General features: G+C 55.4%; 3 protein-coding genes and 1 long non-coding RNA gene across 9 annotated transcripts; 2 read left to right on the top strand and 2 right to left on the bottom strand.

Annotated features, from left to right (window-relative positions):
• Window positions 1-1,352: 1,352 nt before the first annotated feature.
• ctsla (cathepsin La) lies at window positions 1,353-5,796 on the top strand. Of its 3 annotated transcripts, none has more exons than XM_086111839.1 (8): window positions 1,353-1,517; window positions 2,575-2,721; window positions 2,786-2,908; window positions 2,979-3,137; window positions 3,885-4,109; window positions 4,838-5,006; window positions 5,248-5,365; window positions 5,442-5,796. In XM_086111839.1, exons 2-8 carry the CDS (start codon window positions 2,587-2,589, stop codon window positions 5,539-5,541), a joined length of 1,029 nt encoding a protein of 342 aa, XP_085967965.1. In that variant the 5' UTR covers window positions 1,353-1,517; window positions 2,575-2,586; the 3' UTR covers window positions 5,542-5,796. The 3 variants fall into 3 exon arrangements, with proteins under 3 accessions (XP_085967965.1, XP_085967964.1, XP_085967966.1); XM_086111838.1 differs by having other exon boundaries at window positions 1,444-1,532; XM_086111840.1 differs by lacking the exon at window positions 1,353-1,517 and adding an exon at window positions 2,410-2,428.
• A 283-nt stretch (window positions 5,797-6,079) lies between these two features.
• On the bottom strand, window positions 6,080-10,753 carry fbp2 (fructose-1,6-bisphosphatase 2). The gene is made up of 7 exons (XM_086111841.1): window positions 10,581-10,753; window positions 9,617-9,779; window positions 9,455-9,547; window positions 8,827-8,967; window positions 8,583-8,720; window positions 6,796-6,915; window positions 6,080-6,327 (listed from the first exon to the last, which is right to left on the bottom strand). The coding sequence occupies exons 1-7, from the start codon at window positions 10,751-10,753 to the stop codon at window positions 6,142-6,144; spliced, it is 1,014 nt and encodes a 337-aa protein (XP_085967967.1). The 3' UTR covers window positions 6,080-6,141.
• Window positions 7,217-10,639, top strand: LOC147204463 (uncharacterized). Of its 2 annotated transcripts, XR_015100975.1 has the most exons (3): window positions 7,234-7,379; window positions 7,493-7,862; window positions 10,558-10,639. It is a non-coding gene; the product is annotated as an uncharacterized LOC147204463 (long non-coding RNA). The 2 variants fall into 2 exon arrangements; XR_015100974.1 differs by lacking the exon at window positions 10,558-10,639 and having other exon boundaries at window positions 7,217-7,379; window positions 7,493-8,066.
• Window positions 10,754-11,504: 751 nt separating the features above from the next.
• LOC147204461 (fructose-1,6-bisphosphatase 1-like) lies at window positions 11,505-14,945 on the bottom strand. Of its 3 annotated transcripts, XM_086111837.1 has the most exons (7): window positions 14,710-14,935; window positions 13,590-13,752; window positions 13,422-13,514; window positions 13,194-13,337; window positions 12,941-13,078; window positions 12,729-12,848; window positions 11,964-12,223 (listed from the first exon to the last, which is right to left on the bottom strand). In XM_086111837.1, the coding sequence occupies exons 1-7, from the start codon at window positions 14,877-14,879 to the stop codon at window positions 12,026-12,028; spliced, it is 1,026 nt and encodes a 341-aa protein (XP_085967963.1). In that variant the 5' UTR covers window positions 14,880-14,935; the 3' UTR covers window positions 11,964-12,025. The 3 variants fall into 3 exon arrangements, with proteins under 3 accessions (XP_085967961.1, XP_085967962.1, XP_085967963.1); XM_086111835.1 differs by having other exon boundaries at window positions 11,505-12,223; window positions 12,941-13,337; window positions 14,710-14,945; XM_086111836.1 differs by lacking the exon at window positions 14,710-14,935 and adding an exon at window positions 14,187-14,679 and having other exon boundaries at window positions 11,505-12,223; window positions 12,941-13,337.
• Window positions 14,946-15,131: the final 186 nt, after the last annotated feature.

The raw sequence follows: 15,131 nt of genomic DNA, 5'->3' as shown, positions 1-15,131 counted from the left end.
TGAATGAACGGAAAAACAAACGGATGTCCAGTCAGCATAATTTAGAGCGAGACAAAAAAAAAATCTAATTCCTGTTAACTGTCTTCGCACCGGCGTGCTGTCCAGGCTTGTGCCTGTCTTTTTAAAAAAAAAAGTGCTCAGTCAGTCATCACGCTACCGTGCAATCATCAAGTCGTCACGCGAGGGATTTAAGACGCTGACTTCTGCAAGCGGCGGTCAGCGACGCGAACTATACTTCAGCGCTCTTATTTGCTGCAAAAGCTTTTTTTTCCGTGTGTGTGTGATGCGCGATGTGGCCAAAAAAAGGGAAGTTATATGAACAATAGATTACTGTGCCATTTTAAATGGCGTCACTTGCCCTAAAAACTCGACTCAACATACACACAAATGGAACATTGGTGAGCACACAGTGTGGGCAATATGCACTTCAGCATTCAATTGTTTTTGCGTCGTTTTTTCGTGAATTTATTCGTGGTTTATTTCAGAGGCGTTTCGAGTGCCGCCTGCTGATTTTTTTTGGTTGGTTTTTGTTTTGTAATCTCCCAAAATGGCGGCCAATATCATATTGCTATGTACACTATTTACAATCGCTATGGTAATCGAATAAGTAGATAAAGTAGTTCAAGTAAAAAGAGGAGCAAAACAATCACAAAGTCCACAAAACTCTGTCAATGAGGGATTTTGTTGTTGTCGTCAAACCCAACAGCAGAAAAAACTGAGGAGTTAATGTTTTTTTCCAAAACGATCTTTCAGCGTTCTAAGGTAATGAACGCTTTTCAAAATGTTATTCATTTGTAATGAGCAAGACACCTAATCCAGAAGATCACAAAAACATGAGGGATTTTTTCACTCGTTTTAAACGTCGTTCCACGTGTTCACCACCTTCGACGAAGATAACGTGGCTAATCAATAAAGGTAAAGAGTGACTTCCCAAATGAATTGGTCATCAAGAAAAATGTAAACAGTGTTGTCGTGACGGGCGTTCAAAGTCCACCTACTTTAACCTACTTTCGTATACTTTCTGATAAAACTGTGAATGTTTTATTTATTGCTCGTTTTGTTTCCGTTGTTGACGATCACGTAACTCGATTGTTGGCGTTTAAGCAAGCAGGCGTACCGGCGTCGAAAACGAGCGCACGCTCGCATTCCGTTCAAATGTGCCGTTATCGCGTTACATCACGTCAAGCAAAAAAGACGTCAGGAAACGCGACCGCCTCAGTATCGGTAATTCGTGCTGTGATCAACCCGCTTTAATCGATGTCATTTTAAGGGGGCATACTTCAATAAACGTCTTTTTATTTGCCGCGTCATTCCAGTAAGGAATCACGTGCATCCAAGTGACGTCACGCCCAGGGTCGTCCTTCGAAACGGGACAAACAAGGCGCGGGCCAATGAGAGAGCTTGGCGGGCGGGGTCGCGACTGCCACTCAAAGCCTTTATAAAGTTTGTGTGGCTTCGCCGCAGTCGGATCATTTTTCTTCTTTTCCTCCGAAGCGGTTGCTTCCAAAGGGCTGCCCGTAAGTATGGCCGAAGTAAGCTCTGGTTATTCCAATTATGAAGACTTACTCCCTCTCGGTGACGATAGTTCAGCCTGATACGTGCCTTTAATTTGGCGTAATCGTGGGGATTTGTCGCCCGTAGTAAGAGCGACGGGTGACGAACGACGACTCGTCCAAATGGAGATTTTCATCCTAAATAAATCGACCTTTTTAATCACTGTCGGGCGGTTTCAGTTGCCGTCTTGAATTCGGCTTGCCTTTTGTTGGCCTCTCGGCTGAAACAAATACGCCCGTTTGTTTTCGCGTTCGAAGGGTGCGAAAGAAGGTCAACGTGGCGAGAAAATAGCTTCAGATATTTGCTTGTTGTTGTTGTTAATTTCACTGTTCGTTTTCCACGTCGCAAATGGGATGGCCCACTTTTTCTTGGCTCGCCTTCGCAGATCCCGTGACTGGGAAAAAAACCGGAAGAAAAAAAAAACCTATGATCACAGCAGTTTCCGTTTTCTATCCATATTTGAACCTCAACCTATGAGGTTGGAGCCCTTTTGTCCTCGGATCCCGATGACTGGAGACGGACGAGGCGGGGCCAAATGAGCGTCGGTGGTGGTCGCGCGTGTCGTTGGGTGGACGGGAAGGAAGCTCGACGCCGGCTTTCGAGTTGCACTCGGCGGACACTTGACAGGGTTCACCGAGTGCGCCACGAGCCGGCGAGCGAAATGAACAAAAACAAACCAAAAATGTTTTCGGTCATCCTCGCTGGCTTTTTTTTTATTTCACTTGTCCTGAACATTCCAAACAAGTACATGCTATGGAAGGGAAGGAAAGCCAATTGACGGCTTGAATGCCAACGTCACGTCTACCTGGGGACGGCCTGAGGCCACATTTGCATTGACGGCTTCAACAATCGTCCCGGGTGGAGTTTCTCTTTGGTCAGTTCATTGACGAAGCGGCGCCCGTTGTGTTCAATGTGCAGAGAGCTGTGGAATATGAACGGCCGAAGACGCGCTTTGGAATTTTCATGTATTGATCGAGAGAGATTCGTTTTCCCAAATGTTTTGCGGTGGTGCCCCCGCAGGTCGCCGCAAGCATGTCGCCCCTCATGGCCCTGTTGGCTTTGTGCCTGAGCGCCGCCGCCGCCGCCCCCCCCAGCAGCAGCCTGGACCCTCAGCTGGATGAGCACTGGGACCTGTGGAAGAGCTGGCACTCCAAGCAGTACCACCAGGTATGCCGCCGCGGTTGCGTTTGGACGGCTTTGTGGAGACGCGCCTGAGCCGACGTCGTCGTAGACGGAGGAAGGCTGGAGGAGGATGGTGTGGGAGAAGAACCTGCGCAAGATCGAGCTGCACAACCTGGAGCACTCGCTGGGCAAGCACAGCTACAGCCTGGGCATGAACCACTTTGGAGACATGGTACGCCGCGGGGTCCGACGCGCTCCCTCTTGTCGCTCGCCTTCCGGGCTAACCCGGCGCTCGTCCTCAGACGCGCGACGAGTTCCGGCAGATCATGAACGGCTACAAGCGTGGCGGCGGGCTGCGCAAGAAGGCCAAAGGAGCGCACTTCATGGAGCCCAACTTCCTGGAGGCGCCGCGCTCGCTGGACTGGCGAGACCGCGGCTACGTCACCCCCGTCAAGGACCAGGTAATGACGGCTTTCGTAGCCGTTATTAGCCAAACCGCGTCGTTGGCCCCTTTTGGGAAAACCCCCCCACCAGCAAGGCCTTTTCTGTCTTGATTTTGGATTGCTCTTGGAACATCCGCCCGACACCCGATCGACACTTTGCTGTTTGCGGCGCCTTTCCTGAATCCAAAGTCGCGAAGCCGGTTTGTGTGGTCACCGACTGCGGCCTCGCCTCGGCGCGGAAGATAACGTGTGTGGACTTTATCTCCACTGCGCACTCGCACCCCCCGCCTCTCCCTCCCGCTTTCCATCGAACGCGACGGCTGACGCCAACATATGAGCGCCCCCCATGTTACGGCCGCTCACGCGCTACTTGTACACACGGCGCAATGTAGGCCAAGGCCTTTGGCCGCCGCCCGCTCCTCCCCGTCGGACAAGCTGATATCGCCAAGCCCGCGTTAAAATCGCCGGCGAAAAACAAAAGGACTGCCCCGCATCGGCACGCTCGCGACTCTCCCGAGGGCAAAGCGGCCCGGGTCAGCAAGGATGGCAAAATCCCATTGCCTCTTTTTTTTTGGGGGGGGGGGGGTCGTACGGCTTCTAATGCGGGCAACGATGCTAATGGGCTCGCCGCGTATTTCGAGTGAAACGGCGGCCTTTTCATACTTGCGGCGTTCAGCTTTCCGAAACGCGTCGCATGTATTTCCGCAGCAAAATGTTGGCTTTAACCCCCGATGGGCTCCCGTCTTGACGTGCGCGTGTGCGCAGGGTCAGTGCGGGTCGTGCTGGGCCTTCAGCACCACGGGGGCCCTGGAGGGCCAGCACTTCCGCAAGACGGGCAAGCTGGTGTCTCTGAGCGAGCAGAACCTGGTGGACTGCTCGCGGCCCGAAGGCAACGAGGGCTGCAACGGGGGCCTGATGGACCAGGCCTTCCAGTACATCAAGGACAATGACGGCCTGGACTCGGAGGACGCCTACCCCTACCTGGGAACCGTACGTGGCCCTCTCTCGCTCTCTCTCCACCCCCACAAGCCTTTTACGCCACGTCTGCCATTCAACCGTTTTGCCAAAAATATAAGAATGGTGGTTACTGTGCAATGTAGTCTTTCACACATTCCGAAAAACGTATTTGGGCTAAAAATGGTCGCTTCCAGAGGGGTGAGGGGGGGGGGGAAACATTTTTTGGCCATAAAGATTTGTTGCTGCCAATTTTTTGGGGGTTGGGGGGTAAAAAAAAAAAAACGATGCAAATATTAGTCAAATAAAGACGGATAGTTTTTATTACATAATTGGTTTATTAAAAAAAAGTGAATACAAAAAGTTTTTCATCTATTCTGCATCCTAAATATTAAAAAAAAAAGTTTTTCATATGACCAAATGTTGAAATAGAAAGGGAGGCCCAGTACATGTCTGTTAAGTGAGTTGATGAAAAGATGAGGGGTCGTGGGGGATTAATTGACGTGAAAGGATTTATTGATTAACACTGAAATCAAAATATTTTTTTTTTCCTCATCAATTGAAGGGATCAATTGCTGACTAAAATCATCGTTGGTTGCAGTCTTAAAAACGACCTTTTTTTTCTTTTTCCTACCCAAACCTGCTGATTTGGATTTTGGAAACCTTTAGTCAGGGGATGGGGGGGGGGGGACCCTATGAGGACGAATGGGAAATGCAAAATCATTTCTAATGATGTGGCGCATCTGTGTTTGTCGTCATGGCAGGACGACCAGCCGTGCCACTATGACCCCAATTTCAACTCTGCCAACGACACGGGCTTCGTGGACGTGCCGGCCGGCAAGGAGCACGCGCTGATGAAGGCCGTGGCCTCGGTGGGGCCCGTCTCGGTGGCCATCGACGCCGGACACGAGTCCTTCCAGTTCTACCAATCGGGTTGGTTGCCCGCCCGCCCAAAAAGACATCTTTAAAATATTTTGGCTAAGGGGGGAAAAAAAACATTCAATCGAAAACAAAATCAGTTTTGGCTGCACCTCCCCCCAAAAAAAAAAACAAGTGTGGGGGTGGGGGGCGGGGTCACTAAAGAGCCACAAAACTCAGCCAAGACAAAAAAAAACCCCTTTTGTTTCAGATTTGAAAAAAATCCCAATTTAAAACTGTTTTTGTTTTTTTTAAGGCATCTACTTTGAGAAGGAGTGCAGCAGCGAGGAGCTGGACCACGGCGTGCTGGTGGTGGGCTACGGCTTTGAGGGCGAAGACACGGACGGCAACAAGTACTGGATCGTCAAGAACAGGTGGGTGCCGAAACGACGCCGCCGCCGCCTGCGTGAGCGGCGCCGGCTCGCTAACACCTTGGCGCTCCTCCCGCAGCTGGAGCGAGAAGTGGGGCGACAAAGGTTACATCTACATGGCCAAGGACCGCAAGAACCACTGCGGCATCGCCACCGCCGCCAGCTACCCGCTGGTCTGACGGGATGCGCCGTCTTGGATCGTCTTGTCTTTTTTGTTTTTGCTTTCAAAATGCGCCGCGTCGAAGCGGAGGCTTTGGATTTTAGCCGACAAGAGTGTTTTTAGGCAAGTGATGCCGGTTTCAAGCCAAATTGGATTTTAGTTGTCTTTTATTCTTTGTACATATGTTGCTCGGCGAGCGGGGAACTCCTCCTCTTGTAAAGGTCTGTGGGGTTTTGTTGTTTTATTTGTCGACCATTAAAAATGTGAAACACGACTTTTGAGTTTGTCGCCCTTTTCGAAATTGACCAAGCCTCGAGATAAATCCGAGGTCAACGGATCCAATGGTCATTCTCAGCCGCCCGTTAAGGGAGGGGCGTGGCTTTGCTCAAGGAGGCGGGGAGGCTACATTCAAATATGGCCGACAGTTGTTGGGGGTGGGGGGCTTCGCAACTATGACCGTTTTGCAAAAAAAGTACAATTTTCCAGACCATTCAAATTGTTGTTGAGTCAAACCAAAACGATGCCAGTTGTAGGCTCAATAAGGACCACAGTTGAAGTTTCGTGACATGTTTTTGGTAAGTTTATTGCCGGTCAAAGTGGGTCCGGCCCAAGGCTCTCTCTAGCTGTACTTGTGGACAAAGGCCAAATAGTCGTCGACGTCTTGCGGCGAGCCCACCACGAAGGGCACCCGCTGGTGGAGGGCCCGAGGCCGCACATCCAGGACCCTTTGGGTGCCGGTGGTGGCCGCGCCCCCCGCCTGCTCCACCAGGAAGGCCATCGGGTTGCACTCGTACAGCAGGCGCAGCTACACCAAGACGCACAAATCCACCGAGACGCGCGGGTGAACGTCGGCCGGCTGATGCCGTTGACTTGGCGGTTTCGGTCATGCTCTTTGTCGCTACTACGCTATTTTCATCTTTTTATTTTTAAACCTTAGAATCCCGCGAAGGGGACTTTAGTCTCCACTCTGTTCCCCACCCCCACCCCTACAGAAACCAAATACGTGTCACACACCTAATGACTTTCCATTGTATTCTTAATCGGCGATTTGAGCATTTCCGTGAAGTATTGACTTGATGGCAAACGTCCAATGTTTTTGGTCTCGTCGTTCACGAGGTACTTTGGAGCGTTTGTCTCCGTTTGCTTTCCTCGGGTGGCGACGAGAAAGCTTCATCCGCGTCATCCCCGCCAGCTGTCATCCGCTCGTCACTTTCACTTCCCCGCCGCCTTTCTGAAGAAAGCCAAAGCAGGCGCCGCGGGAGAGCGAGCTTACCTTCCCCTCGGGGCTTTTCTGGTTGGCCGGGTACAAGAAGATGCCGCCGTAGGCGATGGTGCGGTGGACGTCCGCCACCATGGAGCCCACGTAGCGCGCGCCGTACGGCGTCCCGCCGTCCTGCGGCGCAAGAAGCAAAACAGCTCCGGTTCGGGATCGCCATTGAGACAAAAAAAAACACATTTCTCTAACGCTAGAAGAAAAAAAAACCCTAAACTAATTCAAATTATACGGAGCCATCGAAGAACGGAAAATCGCCATCACCAAAAATATGAAAAATGATTGTTTTCCCCAAACACACATTTCAGGAAGACGCGATTCTACGGCCTCTATTTCACATGAAGCAGTTCGATCGTTGGTGTTCTGACGTCATCCAGTGGCGATTGTTGGCCGGAACCAATCATCGCGGAAAAATGTCCGCCCGAGCTTAGTTGCCGTGCACGCTTACCGGCGCACGTTCAAAGACACGTTTTGGAAGCTCTGCGTCGCCATTTTTGGAAGAAGACGATCGTACCAAGAACCGAGCCTACGAGGCGAGATGACGACAGGCGAAGGTTCGCCCCTTATGCCTGCGAGCCCGCGAGGTTTGTGTGTATTTTACGTTTGATTTGGTTTGTAATGCACTTGGTTGTATGTTCGCGAGACCGGTTCTCATGGGTTGCCAGGAATAAAACCTGCCTTTTCATCGTGGACTTAGTGTCGTCACTCGTGCCGCATCCCGAGGGCGCTACACGTGAGATGGGAAAAGCGACACAACAAAGAAGAAAGGATTCCCCAAAATACGGTATCATCGACGCATCGTGCTGAAACATTTGACGAAAGAACTTGAAAAGACTAAAGTATCCGAGCTTCCCGAAAGACACCAACATGACATGAGCCCTCGCAAAACAAGAAACCCAGTGGATTATTTCTGGCTGTAACTCAACGGCTCGCGTCCGCTCCTCGCGCTGCGCTCGCCTTGGCCAGCGGGAGCGCCGCGCGGTCACTCGGACAAAAATCTAAAGAGAACGACTGCGACTCAAAGTGACTTTGTAAGATGCTGCCATTCTTCGCAGAGGACAAAGAATGTATGCCATCGAGTATTCTTCGATTATTTGCCGTACACGCGTTGCTTCTTTTGTGCTCTGTCGCCTCCAAAAGCGCAACTAGCGACGCTCGCTGTTAGCACGTCAGTCGTCTGTGAGCGTGAAGCTGAGCGCGGCCTTTGTTTTGGCAGTTGTGTCAAGTCTCTTTGTTTGATGAATGACAATTCACTTTGGCTGGGAGTGGCAGTTGACGGCTCAAAGCTTCGTTTTTCACTACTTGTTCCATTTTGGTCAAATGAGCCCAATGAGCCGGCGACTGGTCAAGGTCAAGTACTCGAAACAGATCTTTACCGCGGAACGAAAAGAGCCCAAAAGCGTCGGAGCAGCTGCGTTTCCTAAAGCGTCGGTTTCGATGAGCGAAGGTTCCCCAAATGGCTGCGCGTGAGCCCCGTCGAGAAAAGCCGACTCGCGGCTTCACGCGGCGGGCGGGGGGGCGCTTCCGCTCATGCGGTCGCCGAGTCGCGGCGAGGGCATCACGCGCCCCGGGGCCAATGCGGTGACTCAGACCTGAAAACGGGAAAAAGGCGCACGCGACGTCCACCGCATTTTGTCCGTGTTTCCGGAAATGAAAGGCGTTTCTCTTCCGCACCGACACGTGGCCGCCGCCGCCAAGCGCCCACATCGCAGACAGGAAGCCGACGGCGGTTGCCGTGGGGATACAACTCACCCCCCTGTGCCCCCCCCAGACGGCGGCTCGCTCACCTCGGGGTTCTTCTTGCGGTCGATGTAGTGGTTGACGGCGGGCTGGAAGTACTTGGCGTAGCCCTCGTTCAGGCTGTAGATCTTCCCCCTGGGCTTGATCCGCACGTTCCTCTCGGTCAGGATGAACTCGCCGATGGCCTGGCCGGTGGCCGCGCCGGCAATAAACAAAACTTTTGCTGCCTGATCGTACCCACGCGCTGCCACTCGACTTTGCTCCAAGCACGACTCTCACTACCGTACTCACCGGATCCAACGTGAAAAAGTTGAGGCCGGCGCCGGTGCTGAGGGCCACCAGGGTGGCGCTGCCGTAGAGGGCGTAGCCGGCGCAGACCATGTCGCGGCCCGGCTGGAGGGCGTCCTCCTCGGTGGGCTCGCCCTCGGTCACCTGCGCCGACGCGACCGTCCTTTAGGGACAAAAGGTGCGCTCCGCCCCACTTTGCCTGTCGGCCGCTACTCCCGAGTGACGTGGCCCGCTCAAACGTTGGCGGCATCAGCCCTTCATGCAGTTTGGTATTCACGGCTGACGAAACGCCGCGCTCGCCTCGCTCCTCGATGAGCCAAACTGCTCCTCCGTGAAAAAAAAAAGCTGGCGTTGAGCCTGACCCGTATGAAAGGCTGTTGGCCTCAGAGAGTTTGCGGGTTTTTTTGGAAAGCTTAAAGCAATCGCCTTTACCCGCTACAACATTGCGCCCTCTTGAGGCCGCAAGGCGCTGCTACACATGTAAAAAAAACACCCCACAAACAAGCGGCACTGAGGCGTTGACGGACGGCCGGCTGACGGATTGACGAGATGAGGGAAAGCTGCTCGATAGATGGCAAAAAAAACCAAGAACCGGCGGAGGGAACGGAAGGCGAGCTGGCGAGGGACTCACCCGTTTGTAGATGGCAAAAATGGTGCCGATGGAGGCCAGGCAGTCGATGTTGCTGGAGCCGTCCAGAGGGTCAAAACACACCACGTACTTCCCCTGGAACAAAGCCCGACGTACGGATGAGACGTAGCGTGCGCGCGCTCGCCGTCGCCTTGGGATGCTGACCCTCTTGTCTTGGGGCGTGACCACGAGGCCCTCGTTCTCCTCGGAGACCATGCAGCAGGTGCCGTAGGAGGCCTTCAACGTGTTGAGCAGCAGCCGGTTGGACAGCACGTCCAGCTTCTTCACCTCGTCGCCGGTCACGTTCACGCGGCCCGCCAGGCCCTGTCTTGAAAATTCAGCCCGCGCGGGAGAAACTCACTTCGGGCGTTGAACGTCAAAGTATCGTTGCGAGAACACCAAAGTCTTCTTGGGTTTTCTTTTGGGAATTTCAAAACACGCGCGTGAGCCCCTCCCCCCACCTTTGCTGCTTGCGATTCGCAGACTTCCAAGTTTGTCTTTTTGACTCGGGCCAAAACGAGAAAGGGATTTTCAAAGTTTTGCATCGCCGCCATCTTGCGGCGTCGAGAACCTAGCTGAAGCGGAAGGGGCGGTCGCCGAGACTCCAGCCTCGCTTTGTGCTGATTGCAATCCGATGAGATGGTTGCTGTGCGTGTGCTTTTCTTTTTCTGTCAACACGTTAGCAGAGAGCTATGCAAACTGCTGCCCGCGACGTGCCCCCCCCCCCCCAAAAAAAGCGGAACTAAAAATGACATTTGACATGGGCCCGAGCTGAGTTGAAAAAGGGGCGAAGGTGGGCCGAGTGAGCAGCGAGGCTGAACTGTCCCGTGCAAGATTCAAAGAACAAACACGATCCATCTTCAACACGCTGGACTGAATCAAGAGAACCGTCAAGTCGTTTCTTCCGCTTTGTATATTCTGTCTGCAGTTCATCTATCATCTCAGCACTCGGCGCTAGATCAATAAGATTTGTGGTTTGTTTTTAAAAAGTCATTGCACGTGCCCATTCGTTGGTTATCTGAGTTTTAATTGACAAACTGTCCACGTCTACAACCCCCTCGCCAATCCCCTTTCCTTTGGAAGAATGTGATTTTCCGCTCTTTCAGACGCGCCAAGAGGAGCTACTCACAAGCGGGCCAGGCCGGCCCGGCGCACGGCGGAGGAGATGGCCTTGACGGCGGTCATGGCGGCGTTGAGCAGCTGCGTCAGCTCGCCGGTGGCCCCCTCGGCCAGCCGGCCCGTCTCCGTCACAAAGCGGGTCAGTGTCCACACGTCCGCGTCGAAGCTCGACGGGTCCGCCATGCCGCTTCCCGCTGAGAGTCGGCGTCCTGACTCGGCCCGGCGAAGAAGCTAAGTGAGGCCGTTCGTCTCGGGGGGGGGGGGGGGGGGGGCGGGGGGGAGCTATTTGTGTGCGCGCGGTGTCGGGTGTCGGCCGCGATCGCTTGCCGCTCGCCGCCGTGTGAAAGAGCCGCGGCCGGTTCGTCTTTTGTCGAGTGCTCACGTGGGCCGATCGCCATCCCGTCAAAAGCCGGCGGCCCGTTTCCCCACAAAGATCCCACGCGGGGGCCACAAACGGCGCACGATCCGCCCGGAACACCGCGCCGTCCGCGGTGTTCCGCCCTCTCCCGTTTTGGCGGAGTTGAGGTGACGTCGGCGGTGTCGCAGTCACAACGGAGATTTTCCACAGCGCCCCGGCGTCTTCGGTGCGCGGATCGCAACCTTCAGAACGGCAACATTTAGCCCCTCCGAACTTTGACGCAGAACGCGGCCAAGACGGGAGAGCGCGCTCGCTCTTCGATTTCCCGCCGGCCTTTTGCGGCGTCCCCGCGGCTCCTTTTGAATTGAAGCGTGGAAGCCCCGGTGCGAATTTGACACCTAAATTCGCTTTCAAGCGGCGAATTGCAAATCACCCGGCGGACGGCCACGATCCCATCTGAGCTTTTTTGGGCGCGGAGATCCGGCAAAAAACAAAACCAAAGAGGAGAGAGAAAGCTCCCTGGGAAGGGCGGGCGTTCGTGTCGAGTTTGCAGGGGCCGCCCGAGCCGCCGCTAACCTTTGAGCCGAAAGGTCAGCGTAACCCGAGCGCGGCCGCGCCACTTGAGGCCGAGCGCGAGCCGCGCCGGAAGGGCGACGACGACGACCGCGCAACTGGCTTGCGGCGTCGGGTGCTTGCCTTTTGCTTTTTTGGACATAATGACGCATCGCTCAAGTTTCGCCCCTTCACGTGTATGTTGCTTGTGTGCGTTGTCACGGAGACACAAGGGAGGGGGGGCTTTGAAGTGAGGAAGTCTTCATGTTTGTAGTTAGCGGCTGCACAACCCCCCCCCCCCCCCCCCCCCCATCTCGAGCGATGTATCGGAGATATCGCGGACGGAAGCTCGACGGCGGCGATTTGCCGGCGTCTCGAAAGGAGCCGTCCCACGGCCGAGCGCGGGCCCGACGCGACGCTTCCTCTTTCAGACGCGGCGCCGTTACACCGGCGAGGCCCGGAAGAGCGAGATGAGGCGTTAGCGGCTTCTGACGGCATTTTTATTGGCGGGCCGCGCTGGCCTTTCATGACACGGACTTGCGGGGTCACTTTGCCGACGCGGCGTGCTTGCGGCAGACGGCCACGTAGTCGGCCACGTCGTCGGGGGAGCCCATGGCCACCGGCGCCCTCTGATGGATGCTCTGCGGCCGGATGTCCAGGATGTCCTCGGAGCCCGTGGAGGCGGCGCCGCCGGCCTGCTCCATGATGAAGGCCATCGGGTTGCCCTCGTAGAGCAGACGCAGCTTGCGGGGGGGGGAGAAGGCCGCCCGTTAATATCATCATGACGCGTCGCAGCTTTCGCGTCGCCCCGCGCACCCCGAACTGGAAAAAACTAAAGACGCCGCCTCCGAGGCGGTCGCGCAGCCGCGACGGCGCCGATCGAGCTTCCGTCGAACATCAAACTCAAGAAAGAAGCCAATGTGTTGAAAAATCCCACTCGGGGGAGCCGTTTGGAAAAAGCAACTCTTTGGACGCCGACGTTTAAAGTCGCGGCCGCGTTGCGCTTTTTGCCGAGTTCTGCGTCAAAGGCGAAGGCGGACCGGGCTCGGGTGGGGAGGCGTCGGCGTCGACTTTGCCGCGGGGCCAAAGCGCGCGATCCCGCCTCTGCCGCTTCGCCCATCAAATAGGGAAAAACGGCTCGTTGCGGTTCGGCGGGATTGCCGCGTGAAAATTTGCAGGGTCGACCTTTGGACGAGACCTCTTAACGTGGCCTTTGGAGCCGGACGCGTCGCCGTCGCCGGAGCTCACCTTCCCCTCGGGGCTCTTTGCGTTGCCGGGATACAAGAAGATGCCGCCGTACATGAGCGTCCGGTGCACGTCGGCCACCATGGAGCCCACGTAGCGGGCGTTGTAGGGCTCGCTGCCGTCCTGCGGTGAGGCGGGCGTGAGCGAGTTAGTTAGCGTTAGCCGCCGGCTAGTCACTTTGGCGCCGCCTCGCGATAGCGCTCGAATTTCGTTACCCGAGGAAACTTCTTCCGCTGCAAATACTCTGCGACGGCCGGCGAAAAGTATTTGGCGTAGCCTTCGTTCAAGCTGTAGATCTTGCCCCGCTTTTTGATCTTCACGTCCCGGTCCACCAGGATGAATTCGCCGATGGCCTGCAGAGCGGAAAGGATGCAAATCGTTTCTTTCTTTCCATGTTTTGGACCAACCGGAATGGACTCCAAAGTCGAGCGGCGGAGATGCCGCGAACGAGGCCGAGGAGGTAGCGACCGGGTCGAGCATGAAGCAGTTGACGCCGTGTCCCGTGGAGAGCACCATCACGGTGGCGCTGCCGTAGAGGGCGTAGCCCGCCGCCACCAGGTTCCTGCCGGGCTGCAGGGCGTCCTCCTCGCAAGGCTCGCCGTCCTCCGAGGCCTGCGGGACGAGACCGCGGACGCCGTTGGGCGGTGGCTCGACTCGGGGGCGCGGCGGCGGCGGCGGCGGCTCCTTGGCCGGCACCTTCTTGTAGATGGCAAATATGGTTCCGATGGAGACCAGGCAGTCGATGTTGGACGAGCCATCCAGCGGGTCGAAACACACGATGTACTTGCCCTGGGGGGGGGGGAGACGTTGCGGCTCAGACCCGGGGGCCGAATGCCGCCCGCGGGCGCTTTCGCGCGCTCCTACCCTGGTGTCGGGCTCCACGACGATGGCTTTGTCGTTCTCCTCGGACACCAGCACGCAGGAGGTGAAGGACGATTTGATCATGTTGATGACCAGGTCGTTGGACAGGATGTCCAGCTTCTTCACCTGGTCGCCCGTCACGTTGGTGCTGCCCGCGATGCCGAAGCTGAGAACAACACGCCGCGCGCGGGGGGCGGGACGGGACGGGACAGAGCGTCAAAAGGGCTGCTCGCCGCAAAGGGGGGGGGGGGGGGAGCCCAAACGCACCATCTGTACCGCGTCAGCCTTTGTGCGCATTTGGAAATTCCTTTCCACTGAATTTGTATTCTTTTGAAATCAAATCCTGCTACTTTGGGCCAAAATGGGAATTTGCACATGACTGTTTTTGTCCACCGTGGGCTCTTTTTTTTTTTTTCTTTCAACCATGACTTTTTCAATAGTTCAAGGGCTACTTTTTCCTTTCACTTGAGTCACGGCAGTAATAAAACGCTGAAGTACTTTTTGGCCACTGACATTTTTCTGTCAGACTGACAGACTTTCATCCAAACGGCGAAGGGGGTCTCACTTATCCGGCTGTGCTCTCGGAGGCGCTTCACACACCTCACTCGGCGCCAGGAACAAGGGCTCTGGATCTCGCTCGACGGCCGGGGGGGTCGAAGCGCCGCTCTCCGGGTCGGGAAACGACCGCCGAGACCTTCAGCCCCTTCCGACCGCAAGGCCGGCGTTTCCTCCTCATCGTGCGACTCGTTACATTTTGACACGCTCAACAGTCGTTCCCCTTTGATGACGTTTCCCCTTTTCTGCGGCTCCCTCCGCTATTTGTCAATTCTGCGGCAGCGTGTGCGCACCTTCCCGAACACCTTACAAATGGGGAACTGAGCACTATCAAACCAGATTTGACAGCGGGGCCCGTTGAGGGGATGATGTGTGTGTGTGTGTGTGTGTGTGTGTGTTTGAGCCTGGCCTCAGGTATGCACTTCCTGATTGGTTGGAGCCAAACCAGAATCTCCTGCTTGGTGTGTGCCGACGCGGATGTTCCGTACGGGGTCTAAAACGCCCGATCGATGATGACTAATAATTCCGAAATAAATGAAGAAAGAAGGAAATGTGGGCGTCCACTTACAGGTGAGCGATGCCGGCTTTGCGGACGGCGCTGGAGATGGCCTTGACGGCCGTGCACAGCGCGTTGAGCAGCCGCGTGAGCTCGCCGGTCCCTTTGGCCCGCCGGCCCTCCTCCATGACGAAGCGGGTCACGGTCACCACGTTGGTGTCGAAGGTTCCTCGATCGGACATGATTGACACCTGCCCCCCCCCCAGAAAAAAAAGTTGTCGTCCAGAGGAGGAAGTGCCGCGAGGCTTAAATGCGACTCTGACGCGTAGGCGGCGGGCCAATCGGAGAGAAGAGAGGAGATGGGGGGTGGGGGCGGGGCCTCCGGGGCCAAACAGCTTGGTTTTGTGGCGACTTTGGAGGCGATAAGATGCGAGTGTGCGGCGTGACTGTGCACTCGAGTCGGCAAGGAGCACGTTTGATTATGACGACACAGA

This window comes from Hippocampus guttulatus, chromosome 5 (genome assembly GCF_054856545.1).
Source record: "Hippocampus guttulatus isolate MCC_2025c chromosome 5, RoL_Hgut_1.0, whole genome shotgun sequence".
NCBI classification, from domain to species: domain Eukaryota; kingdom Metazoa; phylum Chordata; class Actinopteri; order Syngnathiformes; family Syngnathidae; genus Hippocampus; species Hippocampus guttulatus.
Note: the sequence above shows the minus strand (reverse complement) of the source record. Positions and strands in the feature narration are given on the sequence as shown.

What these genes read in the sequence shown, in the direction of transcription:
- ctsla (XM_086111838.1), top strand. An exon ending in ACTCCAAGCAGTACCACCAG is followed by an intron (nt 2,722 to 2,785) that starts GTATGCCGCCGC and finishes ACGTCGTCGTAG; the next exon opens with ACGGAGGAAGGCTGGAGGAG. An exon ending in CCTACCCCTACCTGGGAACC is followed by an intron (nt 4,110 to 4,837) that starts GTACGTGGCCCT and finishes TCGTCATGGCAG; the next exon opens with GACGACCAGCCGTGCCACTA.
- fbp2 (XM_086111841.1), bottom strand. Translation starts at nt 10,753, where the DNA reads ATGGCGGACCCGTCGAGCTTCGACGCGGACGTGTGGACACTGACCCGC. An exon ending in CGGGCCGGCCTGGCCCGCTT is followed by an intron (nt 9,780 to 10,580) that starts GTGAGTAGCTCC and finishes TGAATTTTCAAG; the next exon opens with ACAGGGCCTGGCGGGCCGCG. An exon ending in TTTTTGCCATCTACAAACGG is followed by an intron (nt 8,968 to 9,454) that starts GTGAGTCCCTCG and finishes GCGTCGGCGCAG; the next exon opens with GTGACCGAGGGCGAGCCCAC.
- LOC147204461 (XM_086111835.1), bottom strand. Translation starts at nt 14,879, where the DNA reads ATGTCCGATCGAGGAACCTTCGACACCAACGTGGTGACCGTGACCCGC. An exon ending in AAAGCCGGCATCGCTCACCT is followed by an intron (nt 13,753 to 14,709) that starts GTAAGTGGACGC and finishes TGTTGTTCTCAG; the next exon opens with CTTCGGCATCGCGGGCAGCA. An exon ending in TCGTGGAGCCCGACACCAGG is followed by an intron (nt 13,515 to 13,589) that starts GTAGGAGCGCGC and finishes CCCCCCCCCCAG; the next exon opens with GGCAAGTACATCGTGTGTTT.